The 24,195-nt window shown below is 46.9% G+C and overlaps 2 protein-coding genes across 6 annotated transcripts in view; both read left to right on the forward strand.

Moving 5' to 3' along the window:
• The window catches only part of LOC138676264 (uncharacterized), a 67,462-nt gene that overhangs the window by 32,803 nt on the left and 10,464 nt on the right, over positions 1-24,195 (forward strand). The window lies entirely within an intron of this gene.
• Positions 1-24,195, forward strand: part of TMEM209 (transmembrane protein 209) — a 136,714-nt gene that overhangs the window by 18,782 nt on the left and 93,737 nt on the right. For all 4 annotated transcript variants that reach the window (XM_069765377.1, XM_069765378.1, XM_069765380.1 and 1 more), the window contains 2 exons: positions 16,071-16,309; positions 23,265-23,469. In XM_069765377.1, the coding sequence (XP_069621478.1) occupies positions 16,071-16,309; positions 23,265-23,469 (444 nt within the window). The remainder of the gene's footprint in view (positions 1-16,070; positions 16,310-23,264; positions 23,470-24,195) is intronic.

The raw sequence follows: 24,195 nt of genomic DNA on the forward strand, positions 1-24,195 counted from the left end.
ACCAAGTATTGAGTGCATAACTGAACATTATTATTTGATGGTTTTTTGTTTGTTATTAAAAAACACTTTTATTTGATTGGATGGGTGAAATATGCTAATTTATTGAGACAGGTTTTTTGGGTTATCAGGAGTTGTATGCCAAAATCATCAGTATTAAAACAATAAAAGACCTGACAAATTTCAGTTGGTGGATAATGAATCTATAATATATGAAAGTTTAATTGTAATCATTACATTATGGTAAATAATGAAATTTAACACTATATGCTAATTTTTTGAGAAGGACCTGTACATCCAGTATTCCCTCCCTAAACCTAGTCTTAAAGGCACACGACCGGCATCATCGCACGACCAGCATGAGCGCTATGCCCCGTATTCCCTGGTCCTAGAGCTATTCTTAAGGCTCCCGACCAGCAACCCCTGGTCTTTATACGTACATGACCAGCATTCCCTGGTCTTAAACTTACACGACCACCATCCCCTGGTCTTAAGGGTAAATGACCAGCATTCTCTGGTCTTAAAGGCACAGGACAAGCATTCCCTGGTCTTAAACCCACATCCCCAGCACGGTCTGAAAGGCTCATAACCAGCCCGAAGCCGGTCTGAATATTTACTTCAAATGAGCGCAGGAGCCTTCCGCCGTCGATCCCTTTTTTCCCCAGAATACCTAGTTCCTCTGAGTTCGTCACTGCCGCAATCCAGGCTTCTCGGACCAATAGATTGTATCCTATTTGAACCCGCTGTGGTTCGGAGTGCTCGCAGGCCCAATACAGATGGATCCTCCCCTACTCGGGGACCATCGGTTAGCAGAGGCCACAAGAATTCTACACATTCAGGCGTCTCTAAATCGGAAGCTTCACTTCTTGCTTTCCCTCACGCCTATTTTGGCCATCAACTAATCTGTCGATTTTCACAAGGACCATGGTTCTGCCCTAGATCAGGCTGCTTTTTCTCCAAACGGAGATAAACTCCCTAGTAGTGCATTTGCCCTTTTTTTTTCCGGGACAGATCGTCCGGATAAGAGATTGCCTGGTGAGCACCATAGTAACGTAGTGGAAGACACTGGTGTTTATACAGCATGGGAGTCCAGGATTCCGGCCTTACCATGAGCAATCGCAAATGGTCTTGCTCTAGAAACAGATACTTCTTCAAGCGACTCCAGATGCCATGGCTGGTTTAACTGTTTTTTTAAGGGCGACGGGTCCTTCAAAGGACACCGTTCTCCTCACACCATCATGAAATGAGCTCATGGAGCGAACGAGCACATGGAGCGTCGCCTCCTCGTATACTCTGGGCGACGGGTCCTTCAGGACACCGATCTCCTCACACCATCATCATATGAGCACATGGTGCGGACGAGCACATGAAGCGTCGCCTTCTCGTATACTCTATTATAATAATAATAATAATTTTATTTATATAGCGGCATCATATTCCGCAGCACTTTACCTCTGGGCGACGGGTCCTTCAAAGGACTCAGATTTCCTCACATCATCAATAAATAAGCACATGCAGTGTCACTTCCACGCGTACTCTGGGCGACGGGTCCTTCAAAGGACACCGATCTCCTCACACCATCATCAAATGAGCACATGGAGTGTCGCCTCCATGTATACTCTTCTACAGTTGGGAATAATGCCAACCCGGTCATCCCGGGGACTTAAACTCCGTGGAGGTACAGATGCCCTCCATTTGCCGTCAGAGCAGCTCTCCTCTGCATCGCCACTATTTAGCGGACGATGCGTGGTGGCGGACGTTTCCTCTCCACCTCCTTGTTCAGGGTTGGTGGATTGAGAGTTCATCCTTTTATCTCGGCACATTCAATGATGGCAGCTACTCAGGAGATGGCTTGTTTTCCTCACCTGGCGGATGCAGCCGCGCACTTTGCTACCTGGCAGCTTAACTTCTATGGTATATCTACCAGTATCCCTGCCCGATAGATCATCTTTTTAAAAATACCATGGACTGTTAGACAATGTCTCGCTCTGTCTTGCGGCATAGAGTTCAGCATCTTTTACCTTTCCTTAGCCCGCACGGGTTTGCCAGACCAATGGTCTACTGGCTGGAGACGTTAGCTACTTTGCTTCACAGTAACAGAAATGATTTGGGGCAGTGTCCGCAACATATAGGAGCGTCCTATGTAAATGTGCTATACACCCCACCACAGGGTGTTTAGTCTGTGTTGCTCTTGTTACTGATAGTTCCAGTGTTGGTCTATATTTATTTGTTTCAGATTAGTTCTCTCTCTTTCCGGAGACAGTACAGCTGGCCAATCAAATTTCGTGAGCAGGAGGATTTCTATGCGGCTACTTGCACGGCGCTGTCCGCAGCGAATACCATTTATTTCGGAAGGGCTTTATGGATCTGAGAACAGAGGCATACTCTGCGTTCAAAAAAAAAAAAAAGAATCCTCTGACATCACACCCTTACAGAGGGTCGCTTATTCGGTGTGAATAGTTGGGGGTGTTCCCTACCTAGAAACAAAGGATCACAAGTGTCCTATAGATCCAACCAACAGCGGAAGGATTGTCCAGGACAGTTTAGATCTAGGGGATCTTGGTTCCAGCAAAGAGGACCGAAAAGTAAGACCGATCGTGGACCTCTAACTTCTTACAGGCTTCAATGAGGTCCTCCTTCTTTGGATGGAGTTCCTCCATTCGGCCATCACTTCAATGAAAAAAGGTGGTGTTTTCTGGCATCCATCGTCATTGGGGATGTGTTCCTTCTCAAGTCACGTCCTTGCCTTTAGGCTGTGCTACCGCTCCCAGATTGTTCGCCATTATTTTGGCGGCGGTCATGTCCCTCTGGCACTCTGGGTGCGTGGCCGTCCTCCCCTATCTGGTCGTCCTCCAGCCGTTCTTCCAGGATTACGCCGAACCCGTCTATATATAGCTTACGTTACCCTTCCTCTCCTGGGCTGGCGGATAGACTTAGACAGGTCTTCCTCATTCCCAGCCCGGCGCCTATCCTTATTAAGGATGATCCTAGACACCTCCAGAGGGTTGGAATCCTCCCTTGAGACAAGGCCGTGGTCCTAAAATGGAGAGCCCCCCGCACTTGGTCATTCATCCCCTCATTCCGGGCCGGAATAGTCTTCCGGCAATTCAATGGCAAATGCCAGAACGGCCTGTCTGGTTGTGGGTTTTCTTTTCTGCTACATCATTGAAAGAAGCGGGTTCTCAAGTCAGGACTGATTCCAGCCCCAGTCCATACCTGCCCTCATTCCGTCTGATTTGCTATGAGCATCCTTGGGTGGGTTAATAGCAATGGAGGCAGTTCTCTTTGCTCTGCTTGTTTTTTTCTGCAGGTCAAACAGGTTTCCAGAGGGTAAGCTCTGAGCATCTTTCTCATCTGGGGGAGATCCTTTCTCCCGGTTCAATGGTTGCTAGTGACTACGGAGAGGCACCACACTGCTCAAGCCCTCTGGTTATTTCGGGAATCCAGTTTTCCGACCTGTTTTCTTCTTGGGATTTGGACGGTACCTCTGCTCCTTCAGCAGGCACAATGTCCTCTGGCAGGTGTCCCCATCCAAATTCAGTTGGATATTATCACGGCTGTGCAATACCTCTATTATCTAGCAGGTCCCGCGGGCAGGCACCTTGTCCTATGTACCTCACACTCTCTGAAGGGCTGAGATCTAGCTCTTGGTGATCTTGGCAGTGTTCATCCCAGGAAGTAGTCCTCGGGGTGGCAGTTTTTTCCTCAGCCGCCAGGGTCTCGCCCCAGTGAGTGGGAACTTCATCTGGAAGGCTTCCAGCATATCTGCCTTCACTGCAGCACTCCAGACGTAGATCAGAGGACGTCCACACTGAACGCCAATGCACTCGAGTTCATAGCTCGGCCTCGAGATCCAAAAGCCATCGCAGTGCATGCTCTGGTTCTTCTGGGATACCAGCTGAATCTCGCCTCTTCCACTAGCACTGAGGGTCTTTAGGAAACAGGAAGGCCCCATTGATCCTGGGAGACCTGCACCGTCCAAGTAAATTCAGACGAGTCTTCGTAGCCGGCAGCTCTGTTCCTCCAGACCTTCTTTCCCTATTACCATCAAGGCAAGGTTGTCCTCAGACCGTTCCCTTCCCTTGTTACCAAGGTGGTATCGTACTTCCACTGTTCCGAGAACATCGCTCTTCCCTCTTCTTTTTCGGCTCCGGTCCACTAAACTGAATGGGTTCCCCATACCCTGGACAAGTTGAGTGCCCTGAGTAGATACCCTTTCAGGACGGCGTCCTTTGAGAGGATGGACAACTCATTGGGCTCCCTGGTGTTTTTTTCAGGGAGGGCTTAGCCGTTCTTCGGCCATTTTTGCCTGGTGGATTCTTTACACATTCAGAAGTCCTTCCATGTGGGTCGTCTGCTTATTTTCCCTCCAATCGATCAATCGAGCTTTCTGGGGGTCTAGATGCCAGGCGTCAGCAAAGCACGTTGTCAGTTTTGCGGGATCATCCAGTCCGCATTCATCCTTGAAGCACTATAATTCCCAGACTTCCACAGACGTCTGGGCAGGCGGACTCTGCAGGCCGTGGTGGCGCACTTGTAAGTGGCATTACACAGGGCCTGATCTGATGTTATTCCCACCCAGGGACTGCTTTGGGACGTCCCACGGTCTGTGTCCCCCAATGAGGCGAAGGAGAAATAGGGATTTTTGTGTACTCACCGTAAAATCCTTTTCTCTGAGCCATTCATTGGGGGACACAGCTCCCACCCTGTTATTAGCTTGTGGTTGTTTTTATAACATATATATAATTCGACGTGCTATACTCTCATATATGTTTTGACATGCTATATTCTCATATGTTATTGTTCTCCTACTGCTTTTGCACCGAACTGGTTAGCTGAGAGCCAGCAGGAGGGTGTATACTGCAGGGGAGGAGCTAACTTTTCTTGTATCTCTTAGTGTCAGCCTCCTAGTGGCAGCAGCATACACCCTCGGTCTGTGTCCCCCAATGAATGGCTCGGAGAAAAGGATTGTACGGTGAGTACACAAAAATCCCTATTTTACGGATTCAGAGAAGCTGGACAGTCTCTTCTTTTTTTTGGACTTTATACGCCTGGACACAGCGGGTCCGTGCTCCTGAAGTTTGGTTTATGCATCACGGGTGAGCTGGCTTATATTTCTTCTTTCCATAAATCTAGGTTCATGATCTAGATCTAATCTTAAACCGTATAAATACCCCTGACAACGGTAATCCCAAACGCACGTCAGGGTGGGTACATATCAAGGATATTGCAGTCTACACCCATCCAAGTATTTTCTCTTAACCTTACCTGGGCATATTGCATGATCTATAGCAGAGGTCCCCAACCGCCGGTCCGCGGACCAGGACCGGGCCGTTGAGGTTTTTCAGCCGGTCCGCGGCGCCGCTGACAGCTAGCTTCGCGGCCCTGCGCCTGGTCAGAGCACGCTCTGTGACAGCTCGCAGCTCCCGGCAGAGAACATTATGCAGGACGGGGCGGGGCGTCAGGCGGGTCTTAGTGACGCAGCCCTCCTGCGCAGCATGGTGTGTTCCTGATGGGGTGGGGCGGCAGGCTCTCCTCACTGACACGCCCAGTGGCGTATCTAGGGGGAGGCAGCCGGGGCATTTGCCCCGGGCGCAGCCGGCAGGGAGGGGCGAAGTCGGGCCGCCTCATTCGGCGGTCCGCAGTGTCTCCCCCGGCGGCTGCATTCTGCCGCCCCCGGTCAGGGAGTCAGCTGTTCTCTGTGCCGACTGTCAAGCTGACAGCCGGCACAGAGAAGCTGCAGAGCGCCGGCTCCCAACGTGTGCAGAGGTGGAGGGGAGCCCCTGCAGGGTGGCTGCGATGGGCAGGGAGAAATCCCCGCAGCTCCGCTGCCCAGCGATCTGTCTTCCTGCTTCCTCTCACACAGACGCGCCGCTGGATGACGTCATCATTCAGCGGCCGGCTGTGTCAGAGGAAGGCAATGAGATGCTGTGGTAGAGTGCGAGGAGAGGTGAGAGGGGTGTGTGAATGTGTGTGTGAGAATGTGTGTGCGAGAATGTGTGTGTGTGAGAATGTGTGTGTGTGAATGTGTGTGTGTGTGTGAGAATGTGTGTGTGTGAGAATGTGTGTGTGAATGTGTGTGTGAGAATCTGTGTGTGTGAATGTGTGAATCACATTCTCATTATAAATGTCATAATTACATGATAAGTATGCACTAAGCTCCACCCCTCCATAACCCCACCCCCATATGACCAGAGCCCCACCCCTGCCCCACCCCCACCCCACCGGGCCATGGAAAACTGGTCTTGCTTAAAGCCGGTCCCTGGTGCAAAAAAGGTTGGGGACCTCTGATCTATAGCATCACATTATTGTAGCGCTATTTATTCCATGGCACTTTACATTTGAAGGGATATACATAAAAAAAATCTACTATATAATTGTCTAAGGGTCACTTCCGTCTGTCTGTCTGTCCTTCTGTCACGGTTATTCATTCGCTGATTGGTCTCGCCAGCTGCCTGTCATGGCTGCCGCGACCAATCAGTGACGGGCACAGTCCGGAAGAAAATGGCTGCTCCTTACTCCCCGCAGTCAGTGCCTGTCGCCCGCATACTCCCCTCCGGTCACCGCTAACACAGGGTTAATGCTGGCGGTAACGAACCGCTTTATGCCACAGGTAACGCACTCCGTTACCGCCGCTATTAACCCTGTGTGTCCCCAACTTTTTACTATTGACGCTGCCTATGCGGCATCAATAGTAAAAAATGTAATGTTAAAAATAATTTAAAAAAAAAAAAAAACCCTGCTATACTCACCCTCTGTTGCAGCTCGCACCGGTTCTGGTGGCAGAAGGACCTGCCATGACGTCACGGTCATGTGACCGCGACGTCATCACAGGCCATGCGCGCCTGCGCTACAAAGACCTGCCATGACGTCACGGTCATGTGACCGCGAAGTCATCACAGGTCCTGCGCTAATACCAACCCTGGGACCGGAACCTGCTGTGGACTACAAGGGCTCCCTCGGAAAGGTGAGTATATTTTTATTTTTTCACCTGTGACAAACCTGGCTGAGCAATATACTACGTAGCTGGACAATATACTACGTGACTGGCCAATATACTACCTGGCTCTGTGCTGTATACTACTTCGCTGTGCAATATACTACGTGGCTGGGCAATATACTACGTCACTGGGCAATATACTACGTCACTGGGCAATATACTACGTGGCTGCGCAATATACTATGTAACTGGGCAATATACTACGTGGCTGGGCAATATACTACGTAACTGGGCAATATACTACATGGCTGGGCAATATACTAAGTCACTAGGCAATATGCTACGTGGCTGGCCAATATATTACGTCACTGGGCAATATACTACGTCACTGGGCAATATACTACGTGGGCTGGGCAATTTACTACGTTGGCTGGGCAATTTACTACGTGGGCTGTGCAATATACTACGTGGGCTGTGCAATATACTACGTGGGCTGTGCAATATACTACGTGGCTGGGCCATATACTACGTGACTGGGCAATATACTACGTAGCTGGGCAATATACTACGTGGGCTGCGCAATATACTACGTGGACATGCATATTCTAGAATACCCGATGCGTTAGAATCGGGCCACCATCTAGTAAGTACAATTATCATGACACAATACAAGTGACCGACAGGTACAGGAGGAGAGGGGACCCTGCTAGTGAGGGCTCAGTCCACAAGGGATGGGTAATGATACAGTAGTTGAGGGTACAATTGGTCATGCAATGGTATAGTGGAACGATGGTTGCGGCAGGTTGTAGGCTTGCCAGAAGAGGTAGGTTTTCAGGTTCCTTTTGAAGGTTTACACAGTAGGTGAGAGTCTAATATATGTTGGGGTACAGAAATCTAGAGTAGGAGGGATGCACGGGAGAAATCTTGTATGCGATTGTGGGAAGAGGAGATAATAGGGGAGTAGAGAAGGAGATCTTGTGAGGATAGGAGGTTGCGTGTAAGCAAGTACCGAGAGACCTTACAGATGTATGGAGGAGACAGGTTGTGGATGGCTTTGTATGTCGTGGTCAGGGTTTTAAACTGGAGTCTCTGGGCATTGGGGAGCCAATAAATGGAATGCAGAGAAGAGAGACTGGGGAATAGCGGTATGACAAATGGATTAGTCAGACAGCAGTTTAGGTTAGACTGGAGGGGTGCGAGTGATCTAAGGGAGACCACAGAGGAGGTGGCATTAATCAAGGCAGGAGATAATGAGGGTATGTCCAGATTCTTAATTTAAGGATTTTCGGAACTGGGGAATATTTTTGAGTTTGATTCAGCAGGAGGTGGAAACAGCTTGGATATGTGGTTTGAATGAAAAAATAGAGTCAATGGTTACCCCTGGGGATATGAGCTTGAAAGACTGGGGAGAGTGAGCAGCCATTTACGGTACTTTGACGGATAGGCCGGTTGGCTTGGTTGAGTGAGATGGGGTAAAGTTGATGAGTTCTGTTTTGTCCATGTTGAGTTTTAGAAATCGAACTGAGAAGAATGAAATAGCAGACAGACATTGTGCGATTCAGGTTAGTAAGGATGTGATATCGGGTCCAAGAGTTAAATGCTGTCGGCATGGAGATATTGAAAGCTGTGGGACTCTGAGCCGTCAGTAGCTGAAGTTGTATATGGAGAAGAGCAGGGGTCTTAAAACTGAACATTAGGAGACACCGACAGATAGGGGAAGAGATGTGGAGGTGGTGTGTGAGTGGATGACACTGAATGTCCTGTCTGTTAATTATGAAGAGATCCAAGATGGGGTCAAGTCTGTGATGCTAAGAGATGAGAATCTGTAGTAAGAGGGTAGGGTCCACTGTGTCGAAGGCAGAGGATGGGTTAAGGAGGAGGAGGACAGAGAAGTGATGCTTTGCAATTAGTAGGTCATTCACCACTTAAGCTAGGGCAGTTTCGGTCGAATTATGCTGTCAGAAGCCGGATTGTAACTAATCAGAGAGGGAGCAGGAGAGGTGGGAGGCTAGTTCAACATGGACATGCTGTTCCAGTAGTTATGAGGCATAGGGGAGAAGTGATATGGAACAGTAGCTAAACACAGGATGGGTAAAGGGAAGGCTTTTTGAGGATGGGTGTAACAAAGACATGTTTGAAGCATGAGGGGAAGACACCAGTTGATAGTGATAGGTTAAAGAGATGGGTTGGAAGGAAGACTGGTGAGGTTTTGGATGAGGTGGCATGGGATCCGGTCAAATGCACAGGTGGTGAGATGTGATCTGGAGAGTAGAGAGAAGTTTATCTGATGCAATGGAAGAGAATCTGGTTTTGGAGGAAGAGGCCTGAGTAGTTATGAGGAGGGACTGTTGCAACTGTAGGCTAAAGCTTTCTCTTGTTTTAAGGGGGTTGTCCACTACTAGGAAAACCCTTTCTTGATCAAAATGTTTGGCCCCTATGAAATAAGGCATATCGTTACCTCCCGTGCCATTCTCCCAGGAAGTGTGTGCGGTTGTTGTGACGCACAATCGGCCCTGCCTCATTGGGGGACACAGACCGTGGGTGTATGCTGCTGCCACTAGGAGGCTGACACTAAGTGATACAAAGAAAGTTAGCTCCTCCCCTGCAGTATACACCCTCCTGCTGGCTCTCAGCTAACTAGTTCTTGCTTAGTGTCTGTAGGAGGCACACGGGTCTGTTTCAGACCCCAACGTTTTTATTTTACTTTTCTGTAAATTTTTATTTTTTAATTAACGGAGTGAAGGGGGCGACGGATCCTTTCAAGGTTCCGATCTCCCCCGAACCATCAACAGGCGAGCACGGCGAGTATACCTCCCCGTACCTTTTCCTGCGACATCGGAAGCCATGCCTGAACTGACTTCAAGGGCGACGGTTCCTTTCATGGTCCCGATCTACCTACACCAGCAGCAGGCGACTACATCGAGTGTCGCCTCCATGTATCCTCTCCTGGAGCCAGGCCTAATGCCGCACAACTCGCCCTGTCCACCCGGACTGAACTCCTTGGATGTACAGAGGCCCCTCTCTATGGCGTCCAAGCAGCCCCCACTGTCCCACCACTATGAAAGCGGATGGCACAAGGAGGAGGACGGTTCCTCTCCACCTCCCTAATTAAGGGATGATGGATTGAGGTAACAGCTCCGGCCGGCTGCAAAAATTTAGCCCCCGGCTTCGGCCGATGTGTAGGCCGCATCCCGGAAGCCTCGCCCGCACTATGGCGCCCTAAGGCGGCTCCACCCGCTTTTTCTGGCGCTTCTCGCCTGGAACGCCCCTCACTTCTACGGCTGGTGTCGCCTGCCGGCTACAGAAATTTAGGCCCCGGCTTGGGCCTATTCAACATCGTGTCTGTGGCTCCGCCCCCCGAATTGGCGCTTCTCGCTCTCTGCGAGATTTTTATCAACTCTGCAACTCCTGATGGCCATCTTGGTCCACCTGGCCAGCCCACGCTGGGACGACGGTTTCTGCATTAAAGGGGCACATCGACTCTACATCAGTACCCGACCAGTCCCTCGACAAGTATAAAGGGACAATGACCAGTATTCCCTATTCTTAAAAACACACGACCAGTATTCCCTGGTCTGAAAGGCGTATGACCAGTATTCCTTGGTCTTAAAGGCGCATGACCAGTATTCCCTGGTCTTAAAGGCACATGACCAGTATTCTCTGGTATTAAAGGCACATGACCAGTATTCCCTGGTCTTAAAAGCGCGTGACCAGTATTCCCTGGTCTTAAGGGCGCATGATCAATCTGAGGAGCCCTTCGCCGCCGACCCCAGCTTATCCCAGAGTACCTAGTTCCCCTCAGTGCACTTCGTCTGACCGCAATCCATGGTTCTCTGGCCAAGAGATTGAATCCCTCCGTGTACACTCTGTGGCTCGGGGTGCTCGCAGGACCGATATACATGGTCCCTATCCTACATGGAAGCCGTCGGCTAGCAGGGGCCGCAAGTATTCTAGAAACGTACGGGCGTCTAGAAACATATAGGCATCTAGAAACATACAGGCATCTAGAAAACGGAAGTTTTCGTTTCCTGCTCCCTCACCAATGATTTGTTGACAACAAGGCTCTGAATATGGATCAGATATTGATTGAACTTGCCAGAGCTTCAGAGAAGAGTAATCAATCTCGGTACATTGACGAAGACTCTGGCTCTGCTCTAGACTACACAGTGTCCCTCATAAGGTGACTAAACTCCCTCGGAGAGTATTTGCCATTCAGTCCGGATAAGCGATTCACTGAACAGAAGCCTCTACGTGGGATGCCAGTTTCCTCTCTGCACCCAGGCCTAACGCCAGACAACCTGTCCTGTCCACCCGGAGACCTGAACTCTGTGGATGTACAAAGGCACCCTTTTTGGTGTATGAGCACCCCCCTCTGCATCACCACTATTTAGCGGATGATGCAAGAAGTCGGACAATTCCTCTCAACTTCCCTGGTAAGAGGTTGATGGATCGAGGGTTCCTAATTTTTTATCTCTGCACAGTCAAAAGAGAGCGGCGATGGCAAGAGACTATCTGACCTGCTGGATGCAGCCACGCATTCTGCCACTGGGCAGATTAACCGGGTAGAATCTCCTGTGGTATACCTACCAGTATACCCGCCCGATGTATCAGCAGTTAAAAATACCACGGACTGTCAGATAGCAAATCTGGTTCGTTCCGTCTTGCGGCTTTGGGTTCAGCGCTCTATCCTCTCTAGCCGCCGCATGGATTGCTAGAGCAATGGTCTCCTGGCTGGAGACCTTAACTACCTTGATTCACACCAGTAACAACTAGCCAATCAAATATTTTGAGCGAGAGACTGACAAGATCTAAGCGATCTTGGTTCCTAAAAGGGGAACGAAAAGTAACACCGACACTGGACCTCAAACTTCTAACAACCTTTGACATGGTCCTCCTTCTTCGGATGGAGTTCCTCCGCTCAGCCATTACTTCAACAGAAAAAGGTGCAGTTTTCAGCATCCATCGACATTCGGGATGCTTACCCTCTTCAAAAATTCCTTCGCTTTTCCATTCGTGAACAGCATTCAAGTCATCCACACCCAGAGTGTTCGCAAGGGTCATGGTGGATGTCATGTTTCTCTTGCATCCTTGAGGCGTGCTCGTCCTGCCCTGTTTGGTCGACTATCTAGCCACCCCTCCAGGACTACGCTGAGTCGTCTATATCACTTGCGATACCCTCCCACCTAGGCTGGCAGCTAAACTTAGACAAGTTCTCCTCATTTCCAGCCCAGCAGATACCCTTTATGAGGATGATCCTGCACACTTCCAGAAGGATGGTGATTCCCCCTCGTGACAAGGTCACGACCCTTCAACAGGGAGCTCGCGCACTTGTTTACTCATCCCCTCTTTTCATTCGATTTGCTAGGAGGGTTCTGAGGAAAAATGGTGACGACAATGGAAGCAGTTTCCTTCGCTCCGCTCGTTTTCAGCAAGTCTGACAGACTTTCAGACGATAGTCTCTGAGCTCCTTCTTTATCCAGAGCCTTTCTCCCGGTTTAATAGTTATTAGTAACTACCAATGCCAGTCTTCTTCTCCCTATCATTGCTCCGGACATCTGAACGGTAGTCCTACAGCAGGTCCACTGCCTTCTGGCGGGTCACCCCATCCGAATTCAATTGGATAATGATGCCACGGCGGTCAATCATCTAGCAGGTACTCACGGTCAGGCTCCATGACCGAGGTACCTCACATTCTCTGATGGGCCGAGACCTATCATTCGGTGATCTCTGCAGTATATATCCCAGGAGTAGAACTCTGGACGGCAAACAAATTCAGCCGTCAGGGTTCTGCCTCAAGTCAATGGGAACTTCATCCCAAGGTCTTCCATCAGATCTGCCTTCACCGGAGCTCTCCAGTTGTAGATCGGACGGCGTCCAGACTGAATGCCAACGTACTCAAGTTCGTGGTTCGGCCTCGAGATCCAAGAGCCATTGCACTGCATGCTTTGGTTCTGACTTGGTACCAGTTTCCATAACTCCCCTTCCACTACTTCCGAGAGCCTTTCGGATGCAGAAAGGGCACCAGTGATCCTCCGAGATCCTAGGAGTTTTACAGTAGACTCCTTTTCATCCGGGCAGACTTTACTATCAGGGAAGTTTGCCCCTTTTTTCTCTGCGATATCCTCACTCTGACGAGTCTTTGGAGCTAGCTCCCTGCTCTTTCAGACTTTTTTCCCTTATTACCTTCAAGGCAAGGTTGTCCTCAGGCCATCCCCATCCCTTGTTACCAAGGTGGCATTGTATTATCACTGTTATGAGGGCATAGTTCTTCCATCATCTCTTTCGGCACCAGTCCACAAAATGGAATGAGTTCCCCATATTCTGGACAAAGTGAGTGCTCTGAGTAGGTACGTCTCGAGGACGGCATCCTTCCAAAGGTTGGACACTTTATTTGGGCTTCCTGACGGTAAGAGGAAGGCTTCCTGATGTTTTCAGGAAGGGTTTAGCCGTTTCATTGGCCATGATAGCATGGTGGATTCTTTTCACCATCCAGGAGTCCTTCCGTGCTAGATGTCCGCCTATCTCCAAGGGTTCTAGGCACCAGGCCTCGGCAAGGCACGCCTGCAAGCTTGCGGATTCGTCCAGTCCGCATGCATTCTTGAAGCACTAGAATTCCCACACTTCCACAGATGTGAGTCTGGGCAGGCGGACTCTGCAGGCCGCGGTGGCGCACTTGTAAGTAGCGGTTACACAGGGCCTCATCTGATGTTGTCCCCACCCAGGGACTGCTTTGGGACGTCCCACGGTCTGTGTCCCCCAATGGGGCGAAGGAGAAATAGGGATTTTTGTGTACTCAACGTAAAATACTTTTCTCCGAGCCATTCATTGGGGGACACAGCTCCCACCCTGGTATTAGCTTATGCTTGTTTTTATAATCTGATATGCTATACTCTCATATATAATATGACATGCTTATGTTGTTATTGATCTCCTACTGCTTTTGCACCGAACTGGTTATCTGAGAGCCAGCAGGAGGGTGTATACTGCAGGGGAGGAGCTAACTTTCTTGGTATTACTTAAAGGGAAGGTACCGCGTTTGTAGGTCATTAATAAATCACTGTAATGTAGCATAACATGCTGCTATAAGCAAGTTTGAAATGCATGTGAAACAGATTCCGTGTGTTATATGAGTTTAAATAATGCACTGGGGGCTGACATCTTGGTTTTGCAGCAGTAGCAGGGCACTCTCAGTGTCAGATTACGGCACCCCATGGACATAGGAGATAATAGACCAGCACAGACCCTATCTGTAACATTGCAGCAGCATTAGCAGTGAGCTGGGCACGCCTCTGTGGGCTGCACAACTCACTGCTGTAGGTGTGACTAGCTGCCATTTTATTAGAGCCCTGTGCTCTCTACCACAGGACAGAAGAAGCCCTCACTGCTCCTCTGTACTCCAAGCAGGCACATCCTCTGCTCCTCTCACACTGCCCTGTGTGTTTCTCCTGCTGTCTCTCCCCCTCCCCCTCACACACAGTCCCTGTGGTAAGCTGAATTCACAGCCTGCAGAGAGAGAGGTGACACCTGGAGAGAGCAGGAAGGGCAGCTGACAGGACAGGGATTAAGGTGGGGGAAGGGGGATGGCAAGAATGTTATTCACAAAAAATGCTGCTGAGCCCACTGTGTTCTGCTCCCTCTGTAAACTAGCTGTGCCTCTGATGCAGTAACTGCTGGTGATAGCAGGTCACAGGGTAGTCACACACAAAATGGCTCTGCCCTGTGATGCTGCTCTTCATTCTTACTGTTGGGGCAGTAACTGCTCACATCACCATTTCCCTCCCCTTTTGGGTGGTCTAATATCCCTGGGGCAGAGCTGCTAAATCTTACTATAGCTGCTTGAGGTCTAAAACGGAAAATGCTCCCCCTAGTGGTAAATATGTATATTTGTAGAAAAATATATAATATTTTTCATATAGAAATGTTTGCAAACAGTGCAAACATTGCATGAATACATTTTAATTACTATTTTAAGCTTAATTTCACAAAAAAACAAAATACAAGAAAACTGGTGGCACCTTCCCTTTAATGTCAGCCTCCTAGTGGCAGCAGCATACACCCACGGTCTGTGTCCCCCAATGAATGGCTCGGAGAAAAGGATTTTAAGGTGAGTACACAAAAATCCCTATGTTCTGCCCACTTCATGCAGTCTGCCAGTTTGGAAACCATGATTTGTAGATAGAACTGCACATGAACCACCAACAGCGCCCTTTCAATGGAGATCTAATGTTTTTTTCAGAGACCACAATAATGACTGCATTGGAAGGACTCTAACTCCGTAGAAATCAATGGGGACCCGAATTTTAGAGCTGGAAAATCTTTCTCCTCGCTCGGTTTTTCATGACTAAAACGGACTTCCAGGAGGTGTCCATTTTCGGAGTTGAGCAATATAAACTGGGTATCCGGTATGAACAAAGAACTTTTATAGTTCGGGTTCGCTCATCTCTAGTCTCATAGACTTTCTTTCGCACACTGCAGTGCGGCTTTTTGATCGAACGGTGTTGTTCTCAGGACCTAGATCCCCACATATCTTTTACACATTAGATAGTACCTATCATCATTTAAAACAAAAATGATAGGCTTACAAATGATGGACTCTCACCCTTTTCCCCCTTAATTGTACTATTCTTGTTTGCATAAGGTGATGACTGGGTGAACTCGCATATGTGTGCTGAGCAGCTAGGTGTGCATCAGGTCCCCCAGCTGCATTATGTCTGTCAGTCACAAATGCTGAATGGAGTTCTTGATGACTGCCTGGTGGGACAGCAGTGGCAATTTCGCACAGCTTGCATAAAAGATTGGGAGCAGTGGCTTGTGAGGTACCTTATTGCTGTTGGGAGTCTAGTTTGTTATTTTTAATTTGTTTCTTTTGTTTCGTAATTGGTAACGTTCCTTCTGAGTTGAGAATATCCAAGCCCTTCCCGTCAGTGTTTGAGAAGTGGAAGAGAGCGGACGCAGCACACTGAGTGTAAAGTAGTTATCTGAGCATGCACTTCCACCTTTCAGCTCTAAGGTGGAACAAAACATTTGTGACATTTTTTTCTTTTTTCACTACGGACTTTACATGTGGCTTAAAATTAGTGTTTGTGTGTGTAGATTCTTCTGTTACACTACTGATATAATATTTTATTTGCAGATGTGCATACTCCACCAAAGGATATTACTAAAAGTGCAATACCAGCATCCACACCTTCACCAAGTATACAAGGCCAAAGTGTACTGCGCTACAGTCCATCACGTTCTCCTAGCACCAGTCCCAAATTTTCTTCTAGCTTCATCAGCGGATACAGCCCCCCAATGCAAGGTCTGCTACCAAGCAGTGGCAGTACTTTTGCTACAGCAGTACCCTACTCCACAAACAGTAGTTACACCAAGGTAATGTTTAATCTTAAATCCAGTTTATGATATTTTATTAGTGAAAAGCTTAGTATGAGTTGTGAACAGTGGCATACCACATCATGACCATGACTCCTCACTTTGAGAGTGACATCAAGTTAAGGGGGAAACATTGGGACAAGGTATTGTAAAGCTTGTTTTAGAAAAGTGCTCTTGGCCCTAAGAATGGCTTTTTATACATTATATATTATAAATCACTATACAGTATACCTTAAAGTAGCACATTGGGTTTTTATAGTGCTGCTTACAAATGCTGCTTTAAAGGAACCTGTCACTATGAAAATGTCAAATCTGTGGTCACCATGTTATAGAGAGGGGGAGCCGAGCAGATTTATCTATAGTTTTGTGGGAAACAGATTCAGTATAACTTGGGTTTTAATCCTCTGCTTTTTCTTGAATTATCGATCCAGAGGCCCATTCCAATCCGTGATTGACAGCTACCTCTGTATGCACACTTAGAGAAAGGAAGCTGTCAGTCACTGATGGGGCCGCCCACTGGACTGAAAATCTTAGCAACAGCAGAGGATTAGATAACAGGTTATACTGAATATTTTCCCACAAAACTATATATCAATCTAGTCTGCTCCCCCTGCTCTATAACAAGATGCCTGAAGATTAGACTTCGTGGTGACCAGTTCTCTTTAACTTTCTGTATAAATCTTGCCTAATGGCATTTTACCATTTTGTGTTCTTGCCGTCAATGATTAGAAATAGTGGTGTTGTTTTGTTTGTAGGGGGGAAAAAGGCTGAGGCTAAAAACTTGGCATGCCTCACTATGAGAGAAAGCCTTTATATACAGGTCCTTCTCAAAAAATTAGCATATAGTGTTAAATTTCATTATTTACCATAATGTAATGATTACAATTAAACTTTCATATATTATAGATTCATTATCCACCAACTGAAATTTGTCAGGTCTTTTATTGTTTTAATACTGATGATTTTGGCATACAACTCCTGATAACCCAAAAAACCTGTCTCAATAAATTAGCATATCAAGAAAAGGTTCTCTAAACGACCTATTACCCTAATCTTCTGAATCAACTAATTAACTCTAAACACATGCAAAAGATACCTGAGGCTTTTATAAACTCCCTGCCTGGTTCATTACTCAAAACCCCCATCATGGGTAAGACTAGCGACCTGACAGATGTCAAGAAGGCCATCATTGACACCCTCAAGCAAGAGGGTAAGACCCAGAAAGAAATTTCTCAACAAATAGGCTGTTCCCAGAGTGCTGTATCAAGGCACCTCAATGGTAAGTCTGTTGGAAGGAAACAATGTGGCAGAAAACGCTGTACAACGAGAAGAGGAGACCGGACCCTGAGGAAGATTGTGGAGAAGGACCGATTCCAGACCTTGGGGAACCTGAGGAAGCAGTGGACTGAGTCTGGTGTGGAAACATCCAGAGCCACCGTGCACAGGCGTGTGCAGGAAATGGGCTACAGGTGCCGCATTCCCCAGGTAAAGCCACTTTTGAACCATAAACAGCGGCAGAGGCGCCTGACCTGGGCTACAGAGAAGCAGCACTGGACTGTTGCTAAGTGGTCCCAAGTACTTTTTTCTGATGAAAGCAAATTTTGCATGTCATTCGGAAATCAAGGTGCCAGAGTCTGGAGGAAGACTGGGGAGAAGGAAATGCCAAAATGCCTGAAGTCCAGTGTCAAGTACCCACAGTCAGTGATGGTGTGGGGTGCCATGTCAGCTGCTGGTGTTGGTCCACTGTGTTTCATCAAGGGCAGGGTCAATGCAGCTAGCTATCAGGAGATTTTGGAGCACTTCATGCTTCCATCGGCTGAAATGCTTTATGGAGATGAAGATTTCATTTTTCAGCACGACCTGGCACCTGCTCACAGTGCCAAAACCACTGGTAAATGGTTTACTGACCATGGTATTACTGTGCTCAATTGGCCTGCCAACTCTCCTGACCTGAACCCCATAGAGAATCTGTGGGATATTGTGAAGAGAAAGTTGAGAGACGCAAGACCCAACACTCTGGATGAGCTTAAGGCCGCTATTGAAGCATCCTGGGCCTCCATAACATCTCAGCAGTGTCACAGGCTGATTGCCTCCATGCCACGCCGCATTGAAGCAGTCATTTCTGCCAAAGGATTCCCGACCAAGTATTGAGTGCATAACTGAACATTATTATTTGATGGTTTTTTTGTTTGTTATTAAAAAACACTTTTATTTGATTGGATGGGTGAAATATGCTAATTTATTGAGACAGGTTTTTTGGGTTATCAGGAGTTGTATGCCAAAATCATCAGTATTAAAACAATAAAAGACCTGACAAATTTCAGTTGGTGGATAATGAATCTATAATATATGAAAGTTTAATTGTAATCATTACATTATGGTAAATAATGAAATTTAACACTATATGCTAATTTTTTGAGAAGGACCTGTACATAGACTATGAACTTTTGTGAATTGGATATAACCCTGAATAGTTTCAAGCCTTAAAAGAAATCTGTCAGCAGGATCAACCCTCATAGGAAGCTGAGTAATTCCTTGAAATCTGCGATTCATTATCTTATTCCAGAGCGATCCGCGCTTTTCTTAATATATAAATGATCTGTTAAGATCTATGGGTGGGACACCTTTTCCTGAGTCTGCCCCTAGAGCTTATTATAAATAGAAAGGGGGCTTTACCGCTCTAAGATTTGTAATAACTGTCTGCTCTCCTGATTTATGTATCACACTGGTTATTCTACCCCTCCAACCACCTTTCATTTAAAAATGAGCTCTAGCAGTAGATCCTCAAGAGATCTGTGTCCCGCCCATAGATCTTAACAGCTCATTTACATTTTAAAGGCAATGTCCACTACTCGGTCAACCCCTTCTCAATTGCCTTGTTAATTTTCAGCAAAGTAATACCTATACTCGCCTCCTGCACCGTTCAGTGGTGTCTGCACAGGCTCTACCTTGAAACTGGTGACATTGGTCTCCGGGATCGCCTGATCCCTAATCAGTGGTCACTTCATTGACACCCCTTGTTACGTAATTGACATCTGGAAGAGGTGAGATAGCAACCACAGCTCTGACCCTGCAGATGTCAATTACATCCGAAACGGGTCAGTGAAGCAGCCCTAATTTGCTGCAGGGATAGCCAGTGCAAACTTCACTGGAATAGCTTTGGTGGAGAGTGTAAGGCCATGTTCACACGATCCTTTTTTTCATGCGGAATTGCCGCGATTTTCCCGCTGCGGGTCCGCAGCTGTTTTCCATGCAGGGTACATTACATTGTACCCTATGGAAAACAGGAACTGCTGTGCCCACAATGCGGAAAATAAAAAAAAAAGCCGCGCTGAATAGCTGCGGGAAAAAAGAAGTACCATGTCACTTCTTTTTTCGGAGCCGCAGCGGTTCTGCACCCATTGACCTCCATTGTGAGGTCAAACCCGCAGATGAAAAAAATATCTGCGGGTTTTACTGCGGTTTGTGGTGCAGAACCGCTGCAGCAGGAAGTGCGGGGAAGCGGGCGGAAGTGCGTGGGCGGAGTGTGGCTGCCCCCCCGTGCTCCGATCCCGCCCCCCCGTGCTCCAATCCCACCGCCCCGTGCTCCGATGCCCCCCCAGTGCTCCGATGCTCCCCCCCAAAAGTGCCCTAATCTCCCCCTCCCCCCCGTGCCCTAATCTCCCCCCCCCCCCCCTTATACTTACCCGGTGTCCGGCCGGCCGTCTTCTCCCTGGGCGCCGCCATCTTGCAAAATGGCGGGCGCATGCGCAGTGCGCCCGCCGAATCTGCTGGCTGGCAGATTCGTTCCAAAGTGCATTTTGATCACTGAGATATAATCTATCTCAGTGATCAAAATAAAAAAAAATAGTAAATGACACCCCCCCTTTTGTCACCCCCATAGGTAGGGACAATACAAAAAAATTAAGAATTTTTTTTTTTTTTCCTACTAAGGTTAGAATAGGGTTAGGGGTAGGGTTAGGGTATTTTCAGCCATTTTAACCCTAAAAAACTTCCTAGAAAATACACAGACTCTGCATAGAAAACTGCATAAAAAAAGGATAAAAAAAAGGATCAAAAAACGCATCAAAAAAGGACAAAAAAAGGACCTGCGTTTTCTGCCAAGAGCTGCAGTTTTTTTAAAAAACAGTCCTGAAAAAAAAAGGATGGAAATCAGGAACGTGTGAACATACCCTAAGTGTTATTTTACTGTAGGGAAACATAGGGATTAAGAAGGGGCTGTCCAGAAAACCATGGATTTTTCTGGAATAAGGTATTGGATTGCAGATATCAAGGTAACATTTTATTCAGCTTCCATTGACCTGCATGTCCACATAGACTGCTTAGTACGGTTCATGCATGCTACTGTCAGATTCCCTTTAAAATGTGTACATGAATGCTTCACTTTCCACGGCTTCATGTAAAATTAAGTTTGACAACTTTCTAAGTACAAAAACCCGTATGAAAGAAGGATGTGCAACCTATTACAATTCAGATCTGAAATATGCACTGATATGTACAAGCTTTGTTCCCAGATAAAACAGGTCCTCTTTTATATTTTTTTTTTGCCTGTGACCATATGCTACGGAAGTGGTGTGTGCGTCGAGGCTGGCTGATGGCTCATTTTTGTAGCTAACTAATTTCTCCACATCAGTTGTGACACACAAGGGGCCCGACTTTGCTACGAAATAAATAGTAAAGTAGCGACAAAGTTCAGCTAACCTTAAGGGTATGTGCACACGTTCAGGATTTTTCGCGGTTTTTTTTCGCAATAAAAAGCATAAAAAACGCATACATATGCATCCTATCATTTAGAATGCATTCTGCAATTTTTGTGTACATGATGCGTTTTTTTCCGCGAAAAAAAACGCACCGCGGTAAAAAAAAAAAAGCAGCATGTTCATTAATTTTGCGGATTTTTCGCGTTTTTCCCTCTATTTAATGCATTGGGAAAAAACGCAAAAAAAACGCATGCGGATTTATGGCAGAAATGTCCGGGTTTTGTCAGGAAATTTCTGGAAGAAATCCTGAACGTGTGCACATACCCTAAGGGTATGTTCACACGTTCCTGATTTCCATCCTTTTTTTTTTCAGGACTGTTTTTTAAAAAACTGCAGCTCTTGGCAGAAAACGCAGGTCCTTTTTTTGGTCCTTTTTTGATGCGTTTTTTGATGCAGTTTTCTAGCCAGAGTCTGTGTTTTCTAGGAATTTTTTTAGGGTTAAAATGGCTGAAAATACCCTAACCCTACCCCTAACCCTACCCCTAACCCTACCCCTAACCCTACCCCTACCCCTAACCCTAACCCTATTCTAACCTTAGTGAAAAAAAAAAAAAAATTCTTTATTTTTTTTATTGTTCCTACCTATGGGGGTGACAAAGGGGGGGGGGGGGGTCATTTACTATTTTTTTTTATTTTGATCACTGAGATAGGTTATATCTCAGTGATCAAAATGCACTTTGTAACGAATCTGCCGGCCGGCAGATTCGGCGGGCGCACTGCGCATGCGCCCGCCATTTTGCAAGATGGCGGCGCCCAGGGAGAAGACGGCCGGACGGACACCGGGAGGCCGGGTAAGTATAAGGGGGGGAGATTAGGGCACGGGGGGGGGCATCGGAGCACGGGGGGGGGGCATCGGAGCACGGGGGGTGACATCGGAGCACGGGGGAGGGGCATCGGAGCATGGGGGGGGTGGGATCGGGGCAGCCACACTCCGCCCACGCACGTCCGCCCGCTTCCCCGCACTTCCTGCTGCAGCGGTTCTGCACCACGAACCGCAATAAAACCCGCAGATCTATTTTTGATCTGCGGGTTTTACTGCGGGTTTGACCTCACAATGGAGGTCTATGGGTGCAGAACCGCTGCTGTTTTACAAAAAGAAGTGACATGGTACTTCTTTTTTACCGCAGCTAATCAGTGCGGTTTTTTTTTTTCAATTCAGGACCATGTGCACAGTGGGTCCTGTTTTCCATAGGGTACAGTGTACTGTACCCTGCATGGAAAACAGCCGCGGAACCGCAGCGGCAAAACCGCTGCGTTTCCACGGTAAAAAACGCACTGTGTGAACATGGCCTAAATGTAGCTGTACAGTCCCTCAGCATACCTAAGCAGCAGGTCAAAGAGTTTGAAAAGAGAAATAAAACAGTCTTCCCACCTCCTGTCCATGCTGCTCACTGCTTGTATACACAAGAACCCGCTGGCCACGCCGATGCTTGCAATAATTCTAAAAGATTCCACGGTCAGATTCCAGCACTTTTCATAAATTGTCTTTATTCTTTACATTTTACAACAACGCAGATGTAAATTTAGGGAGCTCGTTGTTCTTTCAATGCATTTCAAATACAGTTCTGATTCCTGGCTGAAGAATCCTCAGTTCTTAGCCATGAGAAAGAAAGAAAACTATTCTTTGCACAATGTTTTTTTTTTTAAATTGATGAAAATAGAATACATTTATTTTATTTTTTTATGGAGTGCTGGAATGCAACACTGAACTTTTTGGAATTCTGTAAAAAATAACCTACAGCGTGGGCTTGCAAAATGATCAGCTGTAATCACATAATGATGCCATAATTGTGTTGATCCAACCCACAGTGTACAAGAAAAATCTGATTTGGCAATTGACCTCTCTGGTGGTTTGTCAGCTGACATAGTAAAGCTTGGTTCAAGTATAAAGTATAATGGTAATAACTTCCTCTTGCCTTTTGCCATAAGCTTTTGATGCCAGTTCCCAGACTGTACATTTGGAGTATGGCTGTGATTCACATTCACACCCTGACAGCTTTGATCAAAGAAAGCTATTAGCCATGCAATGTTAAAAGTTCTCACCACATAGTCAACTGCAATGGACTTTGTTCTATACTGATAACCTTGCAAAGTTGATGCTACATGAAATGTCAAAAAATAAAGAGCTCTTTCCATTATTTTTTTTTCTCTCCTCTTCATAGATAATATATTTCAATTTTTATGTCTCCTTCCAGATGCAAAACTTTAGCCCTTCACCAGGGTCACCAGCATACCCTAGTAGTCTTGGTCCACTGGAAAACAGTGGCTTGAGATCCCGGTATCGTTCATCACCATTTGCTTATAGTTCATCAGCTGGAAAGGATGACTGCATGACTGATCTAAAATTACTGGATACATTCATCCGCAGTGAAGAAGAAAAGCAACAGCGTTCTCAGCTGGGTATGAGCTTATTGAAGCACTTAAAGGGAACCTGTCTGTAGGATTGTGCACAGTAACCTACAGATGATTATGCTGCAGAGCAGGTGCCACGGCTGGCGCCTGCCTGCAGAAGGTTTTATTTATTTTTATTACAGTATGTACAGATATTCATTATGCAAACTAGGGTTCAGGTCAGTGAGGGATCAGTGACCCGTCGGCAGTCTGCATTATGAATACCTAATCAGAGCACCACATGAAGACCCCCCACAGGCCACCCCGGAGCACGGGCATATCATTAACTCAAAACTGAACATAAAGATTAAAGAACAACCACAAGATGGATTTCATCACCCAAGATATCTTTTTAATCAGTATAACGGCGCCGACCTGACACTGTTTGTAGGTTACTGTGCACAATCCTGCTGACAGGTTCCCTTGAAATTGCGAAGTGTGTGTAATAAATATATATAATTGTTGCTGTAGAAATAGAAAGTTTTCAGCATAACTTCCGTTTTTCCATAGTACAGGTAGTGTATAAACCTTAGAAATTAAGATCTCATGGAATGATCAGTGTGTGTATATTCTGTGCCCTATGTCAAAACGGTGTCCTTGTTGTCTACATAGTATGACCTAATAAAGAGTTAATTTAAAATTAAGCATAGTCTTGTACTATGGAGCACTTTTTATACATATACTCCATCTTTAGTTTGTAGTAGTACAGTGGCATGTAAGTCTGGCCACCCCTGG

Source organism: Ranitomeya imitator, chromosome 4 (assembly GCF_032444005.1).
Source record: "Ranitomeya imitator isolate aRanImi1 chromosome 4, aRanImi1.pri, whole genome shotgun sequence".
In the NCBI taxonomy this organism is placed as follows: Eukaryota; Metazoa; Chordata; class Amphibia; order Anura; family Dendrobatidae; genus Ranitomeya; species Ranitomeya imitator.